At 33.6% G+C, this 20,470-nt stretch overlaps 5 protein-coding genes and 1 non-coding gene across 7 annotated transcripts; 2 read left to right on the forward strand and 4 right to left on the reverse strand.

The window, feature by feature from the left end:
• Positions 1–1,033: 1,033 nt before the first annotated feature.
• LOC105436278 (peroxidase 5) lies at positions 1,034–2,768 on the reverse strand. Its single transcript, XM_031889184.1, has 3 exons — positions 2,495–2,768; positions 2,000–2,198; positions 1,034–1,875 (listed from the first exon to the last, which is right to left on the reverse strand). Exons 1-3 carry the CDS (start codon positions 2,732–2,734, stop codon positions 1,295–1,297), a joined length of 1,020 nt encoding a protein of 339 aa, XP_031745044.1. The 5' UTR covers positions 2,735–2,768; the 3' UTR covers positions 1,034–1,294.
• Positions 2,769–4,999: 2,231 nt separating this feature from the next.
• LOC101215339 (peroxidase 5) lies at positions 5,000–6,771 on the reverse strand. The gene is made up of 3 exons (XM_004135919.3): positions 6,463–6,771; positions 5,952–6,150; positions 5,000–5,826 (listed from the first exon to the last, which is right to left on the reverse strand). The coding sequence occupies exons 1-3, from the start codon at positions 6,700–6,702 to the stop codon at positions 5,246–5,248; spliced, it is 1,020 nt and encodes a 339-aa protein (XP_004135967.2). The 5' UTR covers positions 6,703–6,771; the 3' UTR covers positions 5,000–5,245.
• A 3,417-nt stretch (positions 6,772–10,188) lies between these two features.
• On the reverse strand, positions 10,189–12,041 carry LOC101215736 (peroxidase 5). The gene is made up of 2 exons (XM_004136091.3): positions 11,752–12,041; positions 10,189–11,222 (listed from the first exon to the last, which is right to left on the reverse strand). The coding sequence occupies exons 1-2, from the start codon at positions 11,986–11,988 to the stop codon at positions 10,446–10,448; spliced, it is 1,014 nt and encodes a 337-aa protein (XP_004136139.1). The 5' UTR covers positions 11,989–12,041; the 3' UTR covers positions 10,189–10,445.
• Positions 12,042–14,593: 2,552 nt separating this feature from the next.
• LOC101215094 (tRNA:m(4)X modification enzyme TRM13 homolog) lies at positions 14,594–17,192 on the forward strand. 2 transcript variants are annotated; one of them, XM_004135918.3, is made up of 9 exons: positions 14,594–14,812; positions 14,905–14,970; positions 15,088–15,414; positions 15,497–15,749; positions 15,887–15,944; positions 16,098–16,184; positions 16,278–16,412; positions 16,524–16,662; positions 16,778–17,192. In XM_004135918.3, exons 1-9 carry the CDS (start codon positions 14,739–14,741, stop codon positions 17,013–17,015), a joined length of 1,377 nt encoding a protein of 458 aa, XP_004135966.1. In that variant the 5' UTR covers positions 14,594–14,738; the 3' UTR covers positions 17,016–17,192. The 2 variants fall into 2 exon arrangements, with proteins under 2 accessions (XP_004135966.1, XP_011659414.1); XM_011661112.2 differs by having other exon boundaries at positions 14,720–14,812; positions 15,114–15,414.
• Positions 17,193–17,740: 548 nt separating this feature from the next.
• TRNAA-UGC lies at positions 17,741–17,813 on the reverse strand. Its single transcript has one exon. It is a non-coding gene; the product is annotated as a tRNA-Ala (tRNA).
• A 178-nt stretch (positions 17,814–17,991) lies between these two features.
• Positions 17,992–20,185, forward strand: LOC101214858. Its single transcript, XM_004135917.3, has one exon. The coding sequence runs from the start codon at positions 18,094–18,096 to the stop codon at positions 20,020–20,022; it is 1,929 nt and encodes a 642-aa protein (XP_004135965.1). The 5' UTR covers positions 17,992–18,093; the 3' UTR covers positions 20,023–20,185.
• Positions 20,186–20,470: the final 285 nt, after the last annotated feature.

Below are 20,470 nucleotides of genomic sequence, written 5' to 3' on the forward strand. Positions count from 1 at the left end.
TTTCAATTTTAAGAGTAATAATTAAGTATATAGAACATTCATCATAATATGTATTCATAACCATTCATTCATGATGCACTTAGACTTCCATGAGTTCATTCATCCACCTATACTTATATAATCATAATATGTATTTTTCAAAATTTAAGTAATAATCTCTCCTTACACAGATTAAATTGTTCTTTAGTTAAAAGTTAATTCAAACTCAATAGAAATTGTATACATAAGTCAAACTTCTCTTAATAAAAAAAAGTGAAACTCTCCTATCAAACACCGAGGATTCCATCCTTGAAAACTAAAATAAAATTAAAATTGTTAATTCTCTCATTGTTAGTTGATTTATGATGGAACTCATGTTATAAGCTAATATAATTTATATGTTGATGGAGTCTAAAAAGACGAAAAATTTCATCTCAAAGGACATTTAAATATTCATTCTTTCATTATTTAGAATATATGAACTGGATCATTTTTTTTTTTTTTTTGAATCAACAAATATGTTGGAGGCTCTAAACAAAATTGAATGAAACCAAGACTACAATAATGATATATGATATGATCAATCCAACTCAAGTACTAATACTACTTCAAAGTAGAGATTTCATTTCATGGAATACTCAACAATAAAGATCTGACACACCCCACCAAGAATATCCCCTCACCATATAATATCCCCTTTCTTATTTTCTTCTCTCTCAACACCTATGATCAACCTCTTCTCGTTGTTGGATTTGGATATGATTTTTCACTGTTCAATTGGGTGAAGAAATTAAAATATAGACATAAACAATAGAGAATTAATAGAAGATTACAATTTTTGCATGGTTAAACATAATAGTGTGTATTGACTGCATTTACGTTTACCGAGTAGAATATCAAATTGCAAATTCAAATGTATTTTAGATAATTCATAGAGAGACTAATTTTTAACCTTCAGTAGAAATTATAAATAACACAAATATAATAATACAACTTAAGTTAAAGTTTAAGATATGTTGTAGACTTTAGGAGAACAAATATTGAAGACATTATATATTCAAACAAATTGACATTAGATATCATTAATTAGGAAAGGAAAATTAGAAAGAGCTTCATATATGATAACAAAAAAATTCCAACAATGCATAATTAAAGAGTGAAAAGTATACACACTTATTGAGTTAAAAGATGAAAAAAAAAAATCAATAAATTTGAACAAAACAATAACACTTTAACATGCATGTATAAAACACACACACCAAAGTTCTTCTTTCCTTGCAGATTAAACATGTGATCCCCAGAGAAAGCTTCGAAATCAATTCACAAAGCTGCATTGGCGTCTGATCTCTCCCTTGGATCCTGTGAGGACATCAATTTTGCCCATTTTAACCATTGCCTTCCCAAACTTGGTTGCCCATTTGGACCCATGATGGGCATTTCTCAACACCATTTTTGAAGTCAATGAACTGCTCAACAATGTTTGATCGGAGATCAGCAGCCCACGGTGGTTCTTTAGCTCGATGTAGTAACGGTTATCCAAACGATGCGGGGTTGAAAAATCAAGATCCACGTCTGGCTGCTGACTCCCGTCATCACCAGAGCTACTTGGCTGTGGGCATTTGCTCTTCAAGTAATCAGCATATGAGGGGTCCAAGGAAGGGTCTTGTGCATGAGTTGTATTGAAGGAATATAGCCTGCCAACAAAGGTAGGGCAATGAGCTATTCCTATGGAATGGGCTCCGGAAAGAGTCACCATCTCCCCCACTGACAGCCCTCGTTTTCCGAACTCACTAGCCAGCCTCTCGGCATGGAAAGTAAAACCAGGAAGAGCGTTAGCATCTTCCTTTCTTGAGATGAATCCATCACGACGGCCTGCTGGTACGGCATAGTTAATACCTGGTACATATATGATAAGATAAGATTTAAATGTATTGTAATGTATCAGATTTCCAAAAAAACTATTGTAATGTATCAGAGTTTAAGCTTTTGAGTTTAATCAGTTAGGGATAATTAACAGTACCTCCAACTTTGTTGGCGCTATCGCGGGCAGCGAAGGCAAGAACGTCGGCACATGACACAGTGTTGGGACAAACAGCTTCAATTTTCGCCTTGGCTTCATCAATAACCTCAAAACCTCGTAAGGTTGGAAAGTTTGCAACATGATATTTCTCAGATGGATTTCCAGGAGTCGATTCTAGAAGCACAGAAGCATCACATCCCTGAAAAATTACGAAACAAAAGAGAGACATAGAAGTCAATTTTTTATTTTCCTAAATAATATTTGGGTGGGCTCAAAAAGTACAAAGATGGATATCTAAATTCAAGTTTTTTTTTTTTTTTTTTTTGACAAATAACGCATCTGTGTCATATTAAAAGTGAGGTTAAATTACAAAAATTTGGTCCTTACCGAACGAATTTTTCATGTAATTATGAAAGTTAATATTCATTTTTGTCAAATAGTATCATTATAATTTATAAGGTTTTATTAAACGGAAAAACTTTGAATGAAACGTACCCTAACAAAACAGTCGTGGAAGTGCATTCTAATGAGACCTGCAGCAATGCCGGGGTTTCTAGAGACGGCTTTGTCTACTGCATCTTCAACAATGGTCTCAGCATCCGGACAAGATGAACTATAGAAACCTACTCTGAGGCTTGTAGAAGCAAAAGTAGATAGGGAAAAGAAGAAGAAGATGCATAGGAGCTTGGAGAAAAGTGCTTGGAATAACTTATGGGACGAAGAAGAATTAGCCATTGTAAAGAAGAGCCAAATAAGAAGGATGTTTTTAGGCAATGATGTTATTGATTTGTTTGGTAATTTTGATGAAGAAATTAGGTGTGTTTATGATGCATATTTATAGCATGAGGATATGTTGTGTTGAAAAATGATGATGAAATCAAAAAGGTGGCTAAAGTTACATGAAGTTGTCTAAGTTTGAAATTTTATATATTATTTGTCATCTACGTATTTAAAAATAATTATAAAAATATATAATAAATGGAAGGGGGAATTTATATATAGAGAGAGAATTATTGACTTATAAGGAAAAACAAAACCCTAGTGGGGAATTTTAAAATAAGTTTACTTAGCAAAAAATGGATTGCTTGAGGCTGCTTTGAACCAAGAATTAGAGTACATTGTATATAGAGACATTAATAATATATATTTGCATGACCAAATATATGTAAAATAACATCTCCTTTCGTATCTCTTTCCTAACAGAGATTATTAATTAATATGACTCACGCTTAATTAGAATATAAGTAGATGTATAAGAGAATGATAGAAGAATATTAAAATATACAAACAAATTTTCAATATTTTGTTATTAAGGGAAAGATTACATGTTTTAACCACAAAATTTCAATCCCATACCAAATTCATCTTCGGAACTAAACCAGTAGATTGGTTATTATTATTGTGTAGGGTTAGTTTTCAAATATAAAAACTTGAATAAAATTAGTTACAAAATATAGTAAAATTTCATATTCTATTAATGATTGACACGATAAACTTCCTATAATTGGTGTCTAATTTTTCCATTTGAAATAGTCTTTTAATTGTTTTTTATGTTTTTTTCTATAAAAAAAATTATTCATTTTGAAATAGTCTAATGTTGAAATTTGGTTAGTTAAAAAACGTGGGAAAAGAGATTATTAATGCATATTAATAAAATAATGTGTATTACAAAGTTTCAACAACCAAAGTAATAAATTAGAAGATCCATCGCTAACACACAATCGCTCATCTACCAGCCACGATCGTTCATAGCTCACCAACATGTAGCAGCCACGAAATCTATATCAGAGAAGCAGGAAACAAAGCAGTCCATCAATTCTGCTGATTAATCAAGAAATCAAATCCCTTGAATCAAGAAGATTTGAGTTACCCATCACCAAAAAATCTTCCTCATTATTTTCCTTTCGTTATGTATGTATCTACTGGAAGAGAGTGGTACTTATATACAACTTAACATTTGTGAGTCTTGTTTTTGCTGTCATGTTCTTATGAATTCACTGTATAATAAAATATATAACAAAACTTATAAGTAATAGACATGTATTACTGGTAGACTCTTATGATCTATTAGTGATAGATCAATTATATTTGCAACATGGTCTATCAACGATAGAACTCATGTTAATCTAATATAGTTTATAAGCTGATGAAGTCTAAAAAGATGAAAATTGGAATGTATGATTCAAGAATGGTGAAATGAAATAAGTGCATCTTAAACAACATCTTAAAGATCCACGTCAGAAAAATCGAATGACCTAAATTATTTTTTTATTTTAGAGTATATGAACTCGACCTTTTTTTCGAGTCAACAAATACATTGGCTCTAAACAAAATTTGATAACTATAGTGGAGAAGCTCGAGTGAGCCAACGTATCTCTTTCTAGAAAAAAAAAACAAAATTTGATGAAGCCAACCCTACCATAATAATGATATTTTGATATGAATCCAACTCAAGCACTAATACCCCTTGAAAGTAAAAGATTTCATTTCATGGAATACTCAGAAAATAAAGATCTTACACACTCCACCAAGAATATCCCTCTCAATTGTGGTCGTTGCTGGATTTGGATATGATTTTTTCACTATTCAATTAATTTAAGAAATTTACAATCAAACATAAACGAAAAAATAAACATAAACAATAAAGAATTATCAAATGATTATAATTTGCATGAATCACGTAATACTGTATTGACTGTATTTATACGTTTACTTAGTAGAATATCAAATTGTAAATTCAAATGTATTTTAGATAATTGATAGAGTAGACTTGATAGTGCTACAGAGGTGTTCACTTAGTGAAGATGACCTACTACATTTACTGATTCATTCGTACCTTTCTTTTTTTAAAAAAATTGATAGAGTAGACTAACATTTAACCTTAAGCCGAAATCATATATAACGCAAATATAAGAACACAACTTTAAGTTAAATTAAAGTTTAAGACATGTTGTAAAACTTTACGAGAACAAATAGAGAACAAATATTGAAGGCATCATGTATTCAAATAAATTAAAATATCATTCATTAGAAAAGGAATTACAAAGAGCTTCATATATGACAACAAAAAAATTCCAACAATGCATAAATAAAGAGAGAAAGTATACACACTTATTGTCTTAAACGATGAAAAGAAATCAACAAATTTGCACAAAACAATAACATTTTAACATATATAAAACACACACACCAAAGTTCTTCTTTCCTTGCAGATTAAACATGTGATCACCAAAGAAAGCTTCGAAATCAATTCACAAAGCTGCATTGGCGTCTGATCTCTCCCTTGGATCCTGTAAGGACATCAATTTTGCCCATTTTAACCATTGCCTTCCCAAACTTGGTTGCCCATTTGGACCCATAATGGGCATTTCTCAACACCATTTTTGAAGTCAATGAACTGCTCAACAATGTCTGATCGGAGATCAGCAGCCCACGGTGGTTCTTTAGCTCGATGTAGTAACGGTTATCCAAACGATGCGGGGTTGAAAAATCAAGATCCACGTCTGGCTGCTGACTCCCGTCATCACCAGAGCTACTTGGCTGTGGGCATTTGCTCTTCAAGTAATCAGCATATGAGGGGTCCAAGGAAGGGTCTTGTGCATGAGTTGTATTGAAGGAATATAGCCTGCCAACAAAGGTAGGGCAATGAGCTATTCCTATGGAATGGGCACCGGAAAGAGTCACCATCTCCTCCACTGACAACCCTCGTTTTCCGAACTCACTAGCCAGCCTCTCGGCATGGAAAGTAAAACCAGGGAGAGCGTTAGCATCTTCCTTTCTCGAGATGAATCCATCACGACGGCCTGCTGGTACGGCATAGTTAATACCTGGTACAAATATGAGTAGAGAAGATTTAAATGTATTGTAATGTATCAAATTTTCAAAAAAAACTATTGTAATATATCAAAGTTTAAGCTTTTGAATTTAATCAGTTAGGGATAATTAACCGTACCTCCAACTTTGTTGGCGCTATCGCGGGCAGCGAAAGCAAGAACGTCGGCGCATGACACAGTGTTAGGACAAACAGCTTCAATTTTCGCCTTGGCTTCATCAATAACCTCAAAACCTCGTAAGGTTGGAAAGTTTGCAACATGATATTTCTCAGATGGATTTCCAGGAGTCGATTCTAGAAGCACAGAAGCATCACATCCCTGAAAAATTACAAAACAAAAGAGAGATATAGAAGTCAATTTTTTATTTTCCTTAATAATAATTGGGTGGGTTCAAGAAAGAGAAAGAAAATATACAAAATTTGCTAAATTAGAAAGTGCAAAGATGGATATCTAAATTCAAGTTTTTTGACAAATGCGTGTGTTATATTAAAAGTGAGGTTAAATTACATGAATTTTGTCTTTGTGGAACGAATTTTTCACGTAGTTCTAAAAGTTAAAATTTATTTTATCATACAGTATTATTATAATTTATAAGGTTTTATCAAAGGAAAAACTTTGAATGAAACATACCCTAACAAAGCAGTCGTGGAAGTGCATTCTAATGAGACCTGCAGCGATACCGGGGTTTCTAGAGACGGCTTTGTCTACCGCATCTTCAACAATGGCCTCAGCATCGGGACAAGATGAACTATAGAAACCTACTCTGAGGCTTGTAGTAGCAAAAGTAGATAGGGAAAAGAAGAAGATGATGCATAAGAGCTTGGAGAAAAGTGCTTGGAATAACTTAAGGGGAGGAGAAGAATTAGCCATTGTAAAGAAGAGCCAAATAAGAGGGATGTTGTTAAGCAATGATGCTATTAATTTTGTTTGGTAATTTTGATGAAGAAATTAGGGGTGTTGATGATGCATATATAGCTTGAGGATATGAGGGGTTTTTCTTATGGAAATTAACAAAAATTGTTGTGTTACATTGAAAAATGGTGGCTAAAGTAATATGAAGTTGTCTAAGTTTGAACTTTTATGTACTATTTGTCATTTATATAATTATATATATATATATATATATACACAACTAAGGAAAAACAAAACCCTAGGTGGGAAATTTTAAAATAAGTTTACTTAGCAAAAAATGGATTGCTTGAGGCTGCTTTGAACCAAGAATTAGAGTAGCTAGACATTGTATATAGAGACATTAAAAATATATATTTGCATGAACAAATATTAAATAACTATCTCACATTGTATCTCCTTCCTAAGGGAGATTATTAATTAATGTATGAGAGAATGATAGAATATTAAAATATGCAAACAAAATTCCAATATGGTCGTTATTAAGGGGAAGATTAAATGTTTTAAGTATAAAATTTGAATTGCATACCAAACTCAGTCTTTTGAACTATCGATATATATTAGATTGATTATTATTATTAGGTTTGTTTTCAAATATAGCAAATTGAATCAAAATAAGCAAAACTTCATATTCTATAAGAATTGACACCGGTAAACTTTTTATTGTCCACATCTAATTTTACTATTTGAAATAGTTTTCTTTATTATTATTATTATTATTATTTGAAAGAGTCTGATGTTGAAATTTGGTTATTTAAAAAACGTGGGAATGGAGATTATTAATGTATATAAAAATAATGTGTATTACTAAGTTTGGACGACCGAAGGATATGGAATATTATACTAAAAAGTAGAAGAGAAAAAAAGAAGATAAAGTCAGAGATGCTTATGAATGTCAAGTTTGACACTACTAAACTATTTTATATATATATAATATTAAACTTTTGAAATGTACACATTATTTAAAACTTCAACTATATATATTTGTTAGATATTCTTATGATAACTACTTAATTATTCATAATTTTAATGTGAATTTCATGTTTTGAATAAGCCATGCATATTATCTTTCTAACACTTTTTGTTTTATAGCTTCTTTAGGTGGCTTTTTGGGTTTTATCTTTCTAACACGTTAATTAGGTTTATTTGATAGCTAAAATCCTACTAGGCCTATTCTAAAGCAATGCATTGCCAATAGATGAATATAAAATGTTCATTTTTCTTATAAAGATTGATTATTACTATGGTTTGTTTTCAAACTATATCCGTCAAACAAGCATTACTACCTAAATGGTATAGTCAATGAAGACACAACATATTACAGACACATGTGAGAAATAAAAATTCTCAAAAAATGCAAACTATTCTTATGGTCAATGCTTCAAAATGGGATTCTTACATCGGGATATCATACAAAAAAGAATCAAAATCTAGTTGCCTAAGCCCAATTTGGTGCAAATATAATGTGCAAAGCTGAGACAGAATCTGTTGATCATCTTTTTTTACATTATTGTCCTACAACTCAATACTTATGGAACAAGTTGGATATCATACAAGGATTGGATAGTATCAAAATTCAGCCAAACAATCTCCCTAAGAAACTTGCTTTTCCATCAACCAGAGGACAAAATCTGGGGCTATTCGCTTCAACTATGTGGTTGTTGTCTTATGGACGATATGGATTGAAAGGAACAAAAGAATATTCAAAGATGGCTCCCAAAGCTCAATTAAGTTATGGGAAGATGCTTGCAACTACACATAACTATGGACGTCAAAAGTAAAGTTTTTTTTTGCTAATTACTCACCCCTGTAATATCACTAAATATCAATGCTTTGATGTAACAATTGGGTTGATCTCTAGCCCCACAACTTTTGTACCTTGTCGCTTAATGAATATATATTTCGGGTATGATGAGGGTGCTAAATGGGTGTCCACCTAGTGAGGATACTTGGGTGAATCTACTAACCCACGTTGGTATTCTTTTCTTTTAAAAAAAATTCTTAAAAAGAAGATACATGAGTTAGTACGTACATCCGGACATCTCTACTAGGTGAACACTTCCCTTAGCATCATCATCATCTTGCACTTTATTAATATCAAGAAAAAAAGTACAGGAAGAAAAGGGCTAGAGAATAGCCCAAAAAACCCAAAAAAGTTATACAAAAGCTGGAATGTTTAATGCAATAGCACTAGCATTGTAATAAGAGAAAAGTTTAGCTCTACTACTCCAGAGACTCGTGAGTGCTTTTATATTTTCCTATATTTTGATCTCGGTTCTAACCTTGCTATTGAAGATTCTATTATTTCTTTCTAGCCAAATGGTACAAAAGAAACCGCAACAGTATTGAAAAAGATGGATCCTTTTTAATATTTTGATTGATGCAACTAATGTCTTCACAGAGGTTAGCAGTGCTTGTGTTATCATTATATATGTCACTTTAGCAAATTTGCAATTCTCTCCCAAATAAAAACAACAACAGGACAAGTGGTAAATAAATGGTTTACATCTTCAAAATGAGTTTTACAAAGCACACACCAGCTTGGGATTTAGACTCCACTGTGTGAGTCTTTTCTGAAGCTTTTCCGCTGTGTTGATGCAACCATGAAGAAGGGGACCATATAAAGAATTTTCACTTTTTGGGAAGACTAAATTTCCAAATGTTTTTGAAGACCAATGAAATTATGTTGATATCATCCCTGAGATCAATAACATGTATAGCTTTTGTAACAGATGCAATACTGAAAAGTCCATTAGAACCCAAATTCCATAGTGGTTGATCAAGTCCCAAATTGTCGTTAGGTGTGGATATAAATGGTTTTATATACAAGAAGGTTCATAAAAGCAAAAGAACTCAAAAAGTGAAAATATAACTAATGAACAAACCAGAGAAAAGTCTTCCAATTTAAAGTAAATGGTAGATGTATCATAATTACAAAAAGAGTTTCAGATTTTGTGTCCGATCATGTAGACATCGTAACTATCTTCTCCCATCATGATTTCATGGAATGTAAATGGCTAGCTCATAATAATTATTAACATTGGATATTGGGATTCAAAAATTTGCAAACCTCCTAATAACCATGGAACATAAAATTTGAGGTACTTCAATTTCTCTTTTATAGTGTCCAATGTTGTCAATTAATTCATCATTGATTTATGGTTAGGGTGATTTTATAGCACATATAATTTAAGTCATAAAAACTTCTCAATTTAATAAGGGCAAACAAATTAATCGTATCTTAAGTCAGTAAATTTAGCTAAAAAATAATTGGAATGACATTTAATTTCACCTAAGAATTAGAGGTTTGATGTTTTATCCAAGCATCACATGCTTTTATTTTGTGTTATCTCATTAAAGTGTCTATTCATGTCATGTGAATAAATTCTTTTTATTTATTCTTTAAAATATTCTAATTCTTTTTAGTATTGTGAGTGATGAGATGAGTTAATCCAATCAAAGTATCACCTTTTTATAAAATTAATTTCATGAAAAAACATCACACAATAAAGGAATTACAATAATAAATAATAAACCGAGAGATTTACAATTTCAGAATTACTTCAACATAAAAAATAGTAATAATAAACAAATAAATGAATTTGAACAAAACAATTAGACCCTTCTTTTTGAAGAAACGGCAAAAGTTGTTCTTTTGCTGAAGATTGATATCAGATGATTAAGACTAAATCATCTCCCAAATCTCAATTAACAAAGCTGCAATGGCGTCTAATCTCACCCTGTGATCCTGTTAGAACATCAACGAAACCCATTTTAACCATTGCCTTTCCAAATTTAGCAGCCCATTGATGGCCATGCTTAGCATTATGCAACACCATTTCTTTAGTGGAAGAGCTACTCAACAATGTTTGATCCGAGCTCAGCAGCCCACGGTGGTTCTTCAACTCGATATAGTACCAATTATCCAAACGATGTGGAGAGAAGAACTCGAGCGCCGCTGTTGGTTCGTCGCTTCCATCGTTATTGCCACTCGGGGGTGGGCATTTGGTCTTCAAGTATGCAGCATATAAAGGGTCCATGGAAGGGTCTTGTGGATGAGTTGTGTTGAAGGAATAAAGTCTATTGGAGAAGGTAGGACAATGAGCTACTCCAATGGAGTGCGCACCGGAAAGAGTCACCATCTCCTCTGATGAGAAACCCCGCTTGCCGAAACTCTCTGTGAGCTGCTCGGCATTGAAAGAGGGACCAGGGAGACTGTTTGCTTCTTCCTTTATTGAGATGCGACCATCACGACGACCGGCTGGTACTGCATAGTTGATACCTCCAACTCTGCATGCGCTGTCCCGGGCGGCGAAGGCGAGAATGTCGGCACAAGAAACGGTGTTCGGGCAAATAGCCTCGATTTTGGCCTTGGCTTCGTCGATAACCTCGAAACCTCGTAAGCTTGGGAAGTTTGCTATATGTTCTCTCTCTGATGGGTTGTTGGGTGTGGACTTCAGCAACACGGAAGCTTCACAACCCTGAATAATTGCATATTAGAAAATTTGAATGTTAGATTAATACTAATGAGAGAGAAATGTAGTATTAAAGGGATCTAAGTATGAAATATTTTCCTCGTTTATTCAATTTTGACTCGTAAAATTCATTTGAAAAGTGGGTTATTGAATTATTAATATAATTAAATTTACTATAAACCATCGACTTTAAGTTTGTTAACCCATACTGCATAATATTAATACGTTTAAATTATACATTATTAACAACAAACTATAATTAGAATATTAACTAATAATAATTATTTGAGTATACCCCTGTCTTTTTCTTTATAAACATAATAACTCCTAAAATTCAAAATCTACTACTAAATAACATAATATTTATTTCGAAAAAACACCCAAATAATTCATCCTACCCTTATCAAAGTGTTTGATTGGACAAAAGAGAAAACACTTAAAAAGTTAGAAATCAAATTAAACTTTGATGAATTGTATTCAAATCGTTTGGAAAAGAAAAACACAATAAAAAATCAAAAAAGCTTTTGAAACTTACTCTAACGAAACAATCATGGAAGTGCATTCGAATAAGACCCGCAGCAATGCCGGGGTTTTGAGAGATGGCTTGATTTACAGCATTCTTGATAATGGTCTCAGCGTGAGGACACGATGATTTATAGAACCCTACTTTTAGGGTTTTAGAAGCCAAAGTGGAGTGAAAGAGGAAGAAGAAGATGATGCAATTAGAGAGTAGCTTTGAGAGAAGTTTGAACTTTTGAGAAGAAGATGCCATTAATAATGTTTTGGAGGAGAGAAAAATGAGTTTTTTTTTTTTTTTCTTTTTGAGTTATATTGGATTAATATGAAGAGATGATTATGATTATGGTATTTATAGAGGCAGAGGGTCGCTGGTTTAATATATTTCTTATGTAAAACGAAACCGTGTATTAAAAGCTGTCAATTTATGAAGTTTTCTAAAGTTTGATCTGTTCTCTAATCATATATTTAAAAATAATATGGAGGTTAGTTATTAATTATTTGACTATAGGAAGAAGGGAAAACAAACCTCCAATGGGATATTTAAATAAAGTTGTTTTATGTTCGTAGTAGGTATATATTTTGAGAGGGGAAATATCATATAGTTGCATGTTGAGTGTGTTGTTTCCCAACCTCTTTTTTCAAAGGGGAGGTTTGAATTTACAAGCTTTAAAAAAAAAAGGAAAAAACAATGAGAATTTTTTATTTTAAATTCTCTTATTTTAACATAATTAAATTATTAGCTAGCTAGGGTTTGTTCTTGTTTGGTTTGGAATTATAAGAAATTTGTACTCTATTTTTTATATAATATTAATGAAGTGGAAACGATGATGTGTTAAGGAGACGATCATTTAGTGGAGATGTCCGGGTACACTTACTAACTCAGGTATCATTTTCTATATATATATAAGAAATTTTATTATTTTTGTAGTTGTTACTATGTTTTTTGAATGATATAATATTAAATTTATTTCATATATTCTATCGGTATGTCATTAAGGTATAGATATATTTTTTTGTTTCAAAATTTTTATTTGAAATTATAATGGATTTCTACTTTAGTGACAACTCTGAAAGATTATATATGTTTACAACATTATTGTGTTAGCCATAGATATTTTTTATAAGAAAAATAGTCGTTGAAAATACTACATAGTCGACTATTCTTCCGATAGGATTTCGAAGTAGTTTTAGAATGGTTCTCATCTCATTGGAGCAAGAGCCGTCCTCTATTTCATGTTCGGTCAGGATTAGCCATAACTTTGGTGAGGAAAGACTCATTTTGGTCTAAAATGGGTCAAAAGAGTGCTATTTTTTAGGTCAAACTTTATTACCTTCTCGGTTTAGTTGCTTCAATTCCTATTTTATATCGATTATACCTTTCGGTTCAAAATCACTCCTAAGAATTAATATTCTCTAAGTTGTGATCGATCATTTCCTAACAAAAGATGTACTAATACTTTTAGATCAAAAGTAAATTTGGAAAGTTGGACTGTTAGTTAAATTTTGAAAATCAACCTATACTTTTTTTAAAAAACAATGATATAGGATAGGTTAGGGTTGCATTTGAACATTTCCACTAAGTGAACAAAACTTCTTTCAACGGTACCCTAATCATCTTTTAAAAGACATATCACTAAGCACACAAAGGAGAACAAAAAGGTCAGGGACTAATCAACATTTAAAATTACAGAATACATAAATATTAATAACCATATATGAGCCGAGTTGTAATATTTAAAAAGCTTGTTTAGGTGAGATTGAAAATCAACCTAATTGAAAAAGTACTTTAATCAAATTAATTAATAACTAGTTTACCTGTTAAACTTCTTTTAATTAGAATTAATTAATTTGATAGTTGAATTCCAATACTCAATTAAAATAAATTTATTTTTTTAAAGAAAAAAAAGTATAATCCAAATCCGTTATGAATTAGTCCAGAAAAATAATAAGAATTACTGACCCTCAAAATTTTCTTAATAAAAAAAGACGTGGTAAAAGAAATTGTCAATATTTAGATTCTAAGGAGAGAAAAAAATTACATCATATGTAGACTATCTCAATTGATCTTCAAATTTCATTATAAATATTGTCCTACCTTTTAAAATGTAAAAACTTTGGTGAAGTAGAGAAATTTGAACCTCTAAGTTAAGGTTGATATTACAAATATTATAAATATTATATCAATTGAATTAGGCTTATTTTGACCTTAAAATAAATATAATTATTATTATTGAATGTCATAACCAAATGAACAAGATTTAAAATAAGAAAATAAAAAGAAGACCCAACAAAAATGAAATTAGAAGACACGTGTCTTGTATTAAGTTTGAAATAATATAGAAAAATTGATTTTCGAACCACCAATTTTTTTAATTTATTATATTATTTATCTAAATGTAAGTTTAAACCAAGTTTTATTTTATTTCGAATTTAAATAGAAAATTTCTTCCACAATAATGGGGTTAATTATGATTAAGTGTTTCGAGACCAAATAGTCCATTACTTAATTTTGTGGATGCTCAATATATTGAAACGTTATCTATTCATCCTATGCTAGTACGCTAACCTTAAAAATCTCCTCCACAAGGACCTCAAAATTATCAATGAAAAACTTAAACATTCTAAACATGGGTCGACAACGTCGAGAAGCTGGGGATGAGATAGTGTTATGGTATTCTTATTATACTTCAAAAATAATGTGGGTGTATATATCAAAATTAAGAAATTGAAATTTGTTAAGTGTAAGGCTCAATTTAATATTGTAAAATTGGAAGTTTTGAGGAAAATATAAAAAAAGATTTCCTAGTAGATTGGATATAAGAGTACACTTGTCCACACACCCAAACAATAATTGTCCCGTTCAAAGCAATATCCATATTCCGTATGGGAATGAATATTTTCAGGTATCCAAACAGTGGGCATCTTCTTTGTAAGGTTTTAGGGTTTTAGGGTACGTTTCGAGCTTGAAGACATTGACAGTGAACCAAGAATTAGGGTTTTGAAATGGCTTCCCGTTGTCAGTTTTGGCTTCCAAAGAAGAACAGATTCTGTGCAGTTGCTCCAATTAACGATTCCAAGTACCACCATCTTTATTTCTCTGAAATTTAATGCTTATTTCAGTCGCTGGCTTCTCTTATAATTTTTCTTTCCTTTTCGAATTTTTTTGAAGATTTTGTGGCAATCACAGCTCCAGAGCTGATGGAGACATGGTTCCATGTCCTGTAGACCCGTCTCAGTAAGTTTAATAACTTTCTTTCTCATCTCTGTACTTAGTGTTCGTTAACTTTGATATATAGTTTCCAGTTTGGTAATAATTCTTAGCCTATTATGTTCTCTATATTCACTTCTCTAGCTCTGTGCTTCGAGAAAATCTTCAAGGACATGTGAAGAGGTGTCCATTATTGAAACAAACTCAATCCTTGGCTGGCCAACCGTTCTATCAAAAGGGCATCAATGCTGGGGAGGAGGATTCGATGTCGTCAAATGGACCGCATTCGGGTTTGTCAGATAGTATTTCCTCTGAAATGAAGAGGAATATTGTTTATGGTATGTCTGGAGATCAATTTCATCGCCTTCTTGGAAAGATTAGAGCTCTTCATGATCTGATATGCAAGGATATTCAAGACTCTTATAAGATAAAGGAAGCTTGCAATATGTGGATTAAAGGGGAAATAGATAGGTACTTAGTTGTTGTTGGCAATTAATGGCTTTCATGGGATTTAATGGGTTTTCTAAATTGTCCTCTGTTTTCTTTTGAGTAGGAAAATTCCGTTTCAAGAGAAACACGTTCTGCAGCAGGCGTCAATTCTCGGAAACTTGGACGAATTTGGAGTGCTGAGTAATTACGATGGAGGTGAACAACGTGAGGGTGACCGATCATATGGCAATGACGCTAATGTCGTCCCCGCTGTGGTTGAATTTGGAGCAGGAAGAGGCTACCTAACTCAAATGCTTGCAGATTGTTATGGTATCAAGAGGGTGTTTCTGGTTGAGCGGAAATCGTACAAACTGAAGGTTAAAATTCAAGATTTCGCCCTTATGTACGTCTAGATTTTTAGCATTTTGATTGGTTAAATTTTGCCAGTACTAAACTTCATTTGGATTTATACCTTTTGACTTTGTGTGTTTTGTTACGCCAATGCAACCCCTAGGCTGATCGATCGTTACGACAGAAAGAGAGCTTGATTTTAGAGCGTTTGAGAATAGACAGTAAGGTTTTCTCAAATTATGTTTTATGGCTTTTCGAAAACCATCTCTTAATATAGAGAGAAGTGCACGATAATCATATACCTGCATTCTTGTGTTAATTCCATCTGATTCTTGATCTTGATAACACAAGTACGGTTATATTCATTCTTACAGTTGAGGATCTAAACTTGAATGCTGTTGAATCTCTGAGGCATAATCCTTACTTAGCCATTGGTAAACATCTCTGTGGGCCTGCAACAGGTTGTTAGATCGCAGTATTGAATTTATTGTAAACTATAGTTCTTACCCGAAATAAAGCTGTTTGAACCACCTATTCCCAATTTTATTTCATAGATTTGGCTCTCAGATGTTGCCTTACCAAACAACCGAATCATGCTGTTACCGAACGGTGCAGAGATAAATCAAAATTGAGAGGTTTGGCGATAGCGACATGTTGCCATCACCTTTGTCAATGGAACCATTACACAAGTAAGCAATCCCTTTACATCTTGCGAATATATGCCTCAAATGAGGTATCTTTTTCCTTGACTTTAGAAGAAAGCAGTACTCAGTATTAGCTAAAGATGATCTTCTCTACAGATAAGAGATATTTATTAGAACTGGGAATCACAAAAGAAGAATTTCTTGCAATTACATGGTTCACTAGTTGGGCAGTGGATGCTAATCACAGTGAAGATATTTCAGATGTTACTGACTCAAAAACATTTTTTCAATCTAGGTAACCATTATCACGTGATCCATACAAAACCATTACTTTTACTGTTCATATTATAACCTTGTGATGCATGATAACAATTTTACATAAATTCTGCACAACTCCCATATCGTTGCAGTGAAAATGAAAGCGATGGGATGATTGGATGCATGGTAAAAGACATTGTAAAGAGTATGAATCCAGTGGAAAGGGCAGTCCTGGGATTTATGTGCAAGGAGATTATTGATATGGGAAGACTAATGTGGCTGAAGGAATGTGGATTGGAAACACAGCTTGTTAAGTATGTTCCATCTACCATTTCCCCTGAAAATCATTTACTAATCGCTAAATGCAGCAGACACATTTGTGCTACTTAATTTTATGATGCAATTTAAATTTCTATGGTTTATTGTGAGAATAAGTGGGGTTAGTATTTACTCTTGAACAGTTTGGTTGTTGTTTAAAGAAAAACAAACATTGAAAATCAAGGATGTGATGAAGAAAGAGCGCATTTTTTGTTTTGTTTCTTAAAATGTGTTTGATTATTGTTTTCAGATTGTGACTTCTCAATTTGAAACTTTAAATTAGGTAAAACATTTAGTTCTGAAATTTGAAAATAGTATGACAAAATTTGCGTGCTTGGTTCTTTTTATTACAGGTCATGTCAAATTTTGTTTCATTATGTGTTTATACTTATGTTGATTGGCATTTATTTCTTTTCTGTTAAATGTATATGTATATTTTTATATATTTTAGTTATATTTTTAAATTGTTAGTGAATGTAAAAATTATTGGTTGATAATGTAAGCTTGACGTTTTTTATGATAAGCTTACATGTCATTCATAATGAGTTACCAACTTTTATGATTTTGTTTACCCAAATTTCTTGAGTTTGCATAGTATTTCATACGAGTAATTTTAACATTTATGTTGGTTAGAAGTTATTGTTCATTACATTTCTGCTAAAAGAAATTATAATAAAATAGTAAAAAAATATCAATAGAAAAGGTATTAAAATGATTTTTAAAGTTAAATTATAAATTGAAAATTTGAACTTGGTATCAATGGAATCTAGATTTTGCCAACTTAAATAAAAATGATATGGAGATGCAGGGTATCGAACCCTGTACCTCTCGCATGCAAAGCGAGCGCTCTACCATTTGAGCTACATCCCCACGTTTTGATTAAAAATTATTCTTTTTGACTTTGTTTCTTTATGACAATGTTTTTATTACCCAATTCATATTCAAGTTCCTCACTCCAATGTTTCGACTTGTCCACCAAGAAATATTCTTTATTCTATTTTTTCCAAAGAAAATATCACAAGTCCAAATTGATTTTCTCATCTCATACGTAACAGTATTCCCACTCCACATTTATTAATTTAACACCAAAATCTCTCCTTTCTCCATCACTCTCTCACTAAGCACTTTACTTTCGCCACTTCCCTCAAAAATGGATAATCCTACCGGCGCCGTCCTCTTCACCACCGTCGGCCTGAACCAATACGGCTTCGATATCTTCTCTGTTCCACTCAATTCCCTCACCGTCGAACGCCAACTCACCGATGGAATCTCTGTCAATTTCAATGCCCAGTTCCTTAATAACCAACTTTCCGTTGTCTTCATCTCTGAACGCTCCGGCTCTTCTCGAATTTACCTCTCCGATTCCCCTAATTCTTCCCCTAAATTGCTCGCTTCCGCCCCCGGAAGCTGCTTTCATGACCGACCCATCGTTACAAATGGCAGACTCCTTTTCATCTCTGCTCATGAAAACCCCCATAAGCCCTTCACCAGCTGGGCTGCTCTGTATTCCACTCCGTTGGATGGCCACGATTCGGTTACTCGGCTGACTCCTCTCGGGTCCGTCGATTTCAGTCCAGCGGTGTCCGAAAGTGGGAAGTTTGTGGCGGTTGCTTCTTATGGCTCTCGTTCTTGGGGCGGCGAATTTCATGAGCTAAATCTAGAAATTGTTGTGTTTAAATCTTCTGACCCGGGTCAGCGGGTTGTGGTTGCCGGTCGGGGTGGATGGCCATCGTGGTCCGGCGACTCCACGGTCTTCTTTCACCGGAAGGCCGACGATGGGTGGTGGAGCATTTTTAAAGTCGAGATTCCTGAAAATCTTGATTCTTCTAGGTCCTCCGTTTCCCCTGTTGCAATCCGGGTCACTCCGGCGGGTCTTCATTGCTTTACTCCGGCTGCCATGAACGACGGCAGACGAGTTGTCGTCGCTACACGAAGAGCCGACAGTAAATACCGACACATCGAGATTTTCGATTCTGAATTGGAAGAATTCATCCCAATTACCCAGAAACTGAATCCCGAATTCCATCATTACAACCCCTTTGTCTCACCGGATTCCAATTTCATCGGATACCACCGATTTCGCGGCGAGTCAACTCAGAGCGAGTTGATTCCATATCTCTACCCGGTAATTTCCCCAATTAAAGAACTCCAAATTATCCGAGTAAACGGTTCGTTCCCAACGCCGTCACCTGACGGCGATTTAATCGCCTTTAATCCCGGTTTCATTGGATTACAAATCGTTAAATTTGACGGCTCGAAATGTCGAACCGTTTTAAAAGATCGAACCGCCTTTTGCAATTCATGGAGCCCAACAGAGAAAAATGTGATTTACACTTCGTTGGGACCCATTTTCGGGGCGGTTACAGCGACGGTCCAGATCGCTCGGATCACGATCAACTCTGGTGATAGCGATGAAGTTAGCAATGAAGTAAAGATTCTTACAAAAGACAATACCGGAAATAACGCCTTTCCGGCATGTTCACCGGACGGTAAGTTTCTGGTCTTCCGGTCCGGGAGAACAGGACACAAGAATCTTTACATTGTCGACGCCATGAAGGGAGAGTTTGAGGGGGAATTACGACAGTTGACGGATGGACCGTGGATAGATACGATGCCTAACTGGTCGCCGAGGGGAGATCTCATAGTATTCTCTTCAAACATGCATAATCCAAAGAACACCGAAGCATTTAGTATATACGTCATAAGACCGGACGGTTCGGGGTTGAGGAGAGTATACGTGGCAGGACCGGAAGGGTCTAGTGAGGTGGACAGGGAGAGGATTAACCATGTGTGTTTTAGTAGGGACGGTAACTGGCTTTTATTTACGGCCAATTTGAGTGGGGTGACGGCGGAGCCGGTGTCGTTGCCCAATCAGTTTCAGCCATATGGCGATTTGTTTGTGGTGAGATTGGATGGGACCGGTTTAAGGAGGCTGACGTGTAATGCATATGAAAATGGGACTCCCACGTGGTATTATGGGAGTGAGCTGGCACTTTCCGGTTTGAGTTTGAAAGATGAGGTAGTTGGTGAGAAGTTGAAAGGAGATTTTGATGAACCGCTTTGGATAAAGTTTGATTGATGTTTATGTGCATTCTCTGAGATTGAATCTTGGTTGTATTAAAAAAGTTGAAGCGTTTTCAATGACCTTCAAACTTTTCATTATTGGTTACTGTCTTTTCGTGTTAAAAAATTTCTCTTAAATAAAAGTTGGAAATAAGTATATTGATATAAATTTTTAAGAACTATATGAATATTGATTAAAATTGTAATAATTGGATAATAAAACTTTAGACATGACTTCCGTACCACTACAATTAATCATTTTTAATGGTTGTGACTGTAAAGTAAAATAAGATATGTTGTTAGTGGATTGAATGGTGTGACATGATCAATATTTGGAAACTTCATTTGTTTTTAATTTGTTTCCCTTGCTTCCCTCTTTTTTACTCTTTACATAGTCTCTCTTCTTTTTCAGCTCGGTTTTGTCGATTTCATGGCCTTAAAGCTCGTGGTCGAACTTCACTTAC

Source organism: Cucumis sativus, chromosome 7 (genome assembly GCF_000004075.3).
Source record: "Cucumis sativus cultivar 9930 chromosome 7, Cucumber_9930_V3, whole genome shotgun sequence".
Classification (NCBI taxonomy): domain Eukaryota; kingdom Viridiplantae; phylum Streptophyta; class Magnoliopsida; order Cucurbitales; family Cucurbitaceae; genus Cucumis; species Cucumis sativus.